This window comes from Propithecus coquereli, unplaced genomic scaffold (genome assembly GCF_000956105.1).
Source record: "Propithecus coquereli isolate 6110/MARCELLA unplaced genomic scaffold, Pcoq_1.0 Scaffold173, whole genome shotgun sequence".
Lineage (NCBI taxonomy): Eukaryota > Metazoa > Chordata > Mammalia > Primates > Indriidae > Propithecus > Propithecus coquereli.
Window position 1 is genome coordinate 3486421 of NW_012141969.1, and position 4045 is coordinate 3490465.

At 41.3% G+C, this 4045-nt stretch overlaps 1 protein-coding gene across 1 annotated transcript; it reads right to left on the reverse strand.

The window, feature by feature from the left end:
* Positions 1–3384: 3384 nt before the first annotated feature.
* FTH1P18 lies at positions 3385–3936 on the reverse strand. Its single transcript, XM_012642091.1, has one exon. It carries the CDS (start codon positions 3934–3936, stop codon positions 3385–3387), a length of 552 nt encoding a protein of 183 aa, XP_012497545.1.
* Positions 3937–4045: the final 109 nt, after the last annotated feature.

The following is a 4045-nucleotide window of genomic DNA, read 5'->3' on the forward strand; positions in this document are numbered from 1 at the left end:
CTATTGCATTATGCCAAAGGGCACAGGATGAAAGACATGGGGCAGAGTGAGGGTCCCCGGTAGGCTTAAGGCCAAAATATATTGAGGTGATTACCCAATGCCTGGTCCTTTGAATGACGTATCGCCTCATAGCTAGAATCAGGTGACTAGATAATTTAAGCTAACAAGTAAAAATTACCTAGAAATGATTCACATATGCCCGTCATAGCTGAGATTATGTTATCCTTCCTTTTCCTTAAGTTTTGCTCTCTTTCCTTCATTCTCAGTTTCACTCTCTCTCACTTTCCTCAGTGAGTAACTGGAAATATAGAAAGTGAAGTGATTGGGGAAAGATAAAAAATCATATTTAGGTAGGAACAGGATAATGTAGGAAAAGTAGAAGATTTAAAAAGGCATAATGCCAAAACCAGACAAAGCCATCAAAAGAAAAAGAAAAAAAACACACAGACCAATATGATAAACATAGGTATAAAGATTCTGAACAAAATACTAGCAAACCGAATTCAGAAACATATAAAACTGATTATACACCATGACCCAGTGGGATTTATCCCAGGAGTGCAAGGCTGTTTCAACCTATGAAAAGCAATCAATGGAATGATTAATAAAATTAATAAAGGACAAAAATGACATATCAATAGACACAGGAAAAGCATTTGACAAAATCTACCACCCTTTTATGATAAAAATAGTCAAACTAAGAATAAAAGGAAACGTTCTTAACCTGATAAAAGGCATATATGACAAACCCAAAACTAGCATCTTACTTTAAGTTGAAAAACTTAAAACTCTCCCCTAAGATCAGGAACTAGGCAAGGATAACTGGGCAAGAAAAAGAAATAAAAGGGTTGTAGATAGGAAACGAAGATGTAAAACTATTTTTATTTGCAGATAACATAATACAAATACATTATAAAAATTAATGAACAAGTTCAGCAAGATTTCAGGATATAGAATCAATACACAAATATCAGTTGTGTTTTTAAACACCAGTAATGAACAATCTGAAAAGAAAATTAAGAAAATAATTCTATGCATAATAGCATCAATAAGAATAAAATACTTAGAAATAAACTTGACAAAAGAAATGCAAGAGTATACTATACACAACACTACAAAATATTTTTGAAAGAAATTAAAGGAGATCTAAGTAAGTGTAAAGACATTCTGTGTTCATGGATCAGAAGACTTAATACTTTGAAGATGGCAATAATCCCCAGAGTGATCTATAGATTTAACAAAGGCTTCCCTATCAAAATCCCATTTTTTGTTTTTGCCAGAAATTGAAAAGCTGAACCTAAAATTTATATGGAAAGGAAAAGAGACAATGTTGGAGTGCTCACACTTCCTAATTTCAAAACTTATTATGAGGCTACATTAATAAGACTGTGTGGTGTTAGCATAAAGGTAAAAATAATCAATGGAATAGAATTCAGGCTCTGGAAATAAACTTATACATGTCAATAGATTTTTGACAAGGGTAGGGAATAGTTTTTTGAACAAATGATGCTTGCATAACTGGATAGCCACATGCTAAAGAATGGATTTGGAAGCCCTACTTTACACCATATACAAAAAATTAAATCATAAATCGTTCATAGACTTAAATGTAAGAGAGAAAACTATAAAACTTTCACAAAAAAATCAGAGTAAATCTTCATAACCTTGGGCTAGGCACTAGTTTCTTAGATGTGCCACCAAAAGCACAAGCAATAAAATGAGCTTTTGTATTGATTGGCTGATGAAAATATGACAAAAGAAAAAAACATATAAATTGCACTACATCAAAATTAAAAACTTGTGTACTTCAAAAGAAAGAGGAAAAAAAATGCACAGAATGGTAGAAAATATTTGCAAATTATGTAACTAATAAGGGTTTTGTATCCAGAGTATATAAAGAACTCTTACAACCAAATAATAAAAATCAACCCAATTTTTAAAATGAGCAAAGGACTTGGATAGACATGTCTCCAAAGGAAATGTATAAATGGCCAATAAGCACACTAAACGATGCTCAACATCATGAGCCAAAAGGAAACTGCAATCAAAACTATTAGGTCTGGCAGAGGGTAAACAGATGGCAAGGAAGTGGCTAAGGGTGGAGAGCTGGAACCAAATTGCGGCTAGGAACAGTTCCCTAGTGGGAACATACCTAGTAAAAAGTTCCTAGTAACCTTGAATTGACCTAGAGCTCATTACGATCTAATTAGCGTAACATGAGTGGGGCTTCGTGAAGCATTCTGGGAAAGATGCATGCATAGAAAGGGAAACTTACATAACCAACCTGTTATGTAATCGGTCATGTGCTCTGTTATATAACCCCAACCTATGAATCACCCCAAAAGATGGGAAACAACAACCAATCCTGCCAGGAGAAAGGCAGGACAAACTAGTGAGCTTATAAAAGGCAGGGTGTGCTCAGACTGTGGGGTCTTTCCCCACTCGTGAAGACTGATCCGTTCCACTCTCTCTGGAATGTATTTTCACTTTGTGTAGCTTCATTCTTTACTTTCATTCTTTCTTTTATGTGATAAACTGTATACAATTGCTCTGTGTTTGTGATCACTCTGTCATCAGCTCAACTCAGTACCAGTACTCATTCTTGACACTGGCAACTGGTGGACAAGGGTACCTCCAGAGGAGCCTAACAAAAAGCACAATGAGAAATGACTTCGCAACACTCAGATGGCAAAGAAAAAAGGACACACGATAACAAGTTTTGATGAAGAGGTGAGGAACTCTCATACCTTGCCTGTGGGATTGTGAAATAATACCAATCTTAGGAAACTGGCAAGTCTTCAAAATGTTAAGTACATAGCTCCTATATGACTCAGCAATTCCTGTCTTAGGTTTGTATCTGAAGATAATTGAAAACAACTGTCCCCACAAAATCTTGTACAAAAATATTCATGTCAGCATTATCCACAATAGCCAAAGACTGGAAATAAACCATACTAGGGCCCCCGACCACCCACCCCACCTCATCCCAGCCCTCCTCCCTTCACCCCAACCCGCATGTCCACACAGTTTATACAGGGAAGAATAATTTTGTGTTTTCCAGGGGCCAGTGGAGTACCTTTCCCCTCCATCCACAGAGATCCTGAGCTGCATGGGAATGGGGTGTGTATGGGTGGGTGGAAAGCCCCCTGGATACCCGTTTTAAACCCACGCACAGGGATTTGCCCTTATTTCTCAAAGGTGAGAGTTTTGCACACACAAATCAACCAGACACCTTTACTGCTTTAAGAACCAGATAACTTTATTGGAAACAATGGTACAACTGAAAGGAAAAAACTTAAGTGAACTTCTGAAACGGCAATATGCACGCCCGGCCTTGTGGCCTGACCTGGGGAAGGCACCCGTGGCTGTGGGGACAGTCCCAAATCAGTTCTCCTTGTCCCGGTCGCCCAGGGTGAGCTTGTCGAAGAGGTACTCCGCCAGGCCGGCCTCCGGGGCCCCCATCTTGCGCAGGTTGGTGAGGTAACCACCCAGCTCCTTGATGATCTTGACTTGCTCGTGCAGGTAGTGGCTCTCCAGGAAGTCGCAGAGCTGGGCGTCGCCCTTCTTGATGGCCAGCTGGTGCAGCTCCAGGAGGTTCTGGTTGATGCTCTTCTCCAGGTGGAAGGCGCACTCCATGGCCTGCAGCCCGTCCTCCCAGTCGTCGCAGTCGGTCTTCTGGACCTCGCCAAAGCAGATGCGGCCACCGCGCAGGTTCTGCAGGCCCATCAGCTTCTCGGCACGCTCCCTCTCCTCGCGTGACAGGCGCAGGAAGTAGCGGGAGAAGTGCTCCAGGGCCACGTCGTCGCGGTCGAAGTAGAAGGCCATGGAGAAGTACACGTGGGAGGCGTAGAGCTCCAGGTTGATCAGGCTGTTGACGGCGGCCTCACAGGTGCTGTGGTAGTTCTGGCGCACCTGAGAGGGTGCAGCAGTGGCCATGGTGAGCAGCACGAGTGCGCTGAATCGGACAATGATGAAGCTACAAAGGCAGCTCCAAAGCGCCGGCTGTGGACTGCGAGCTGTGGCTGACAGAGGGCAGAGCGCACGC

What these genes read in the sequence shown, in the direction of transcription:
- FTH1P18 (XM_012642091.1), bottom strand. Translation starts at nt 3,936, where the DNA reads ATGGCCACTGCTGCACCCTCTCAGGTGCGCCAGAACTACCACAGCACC.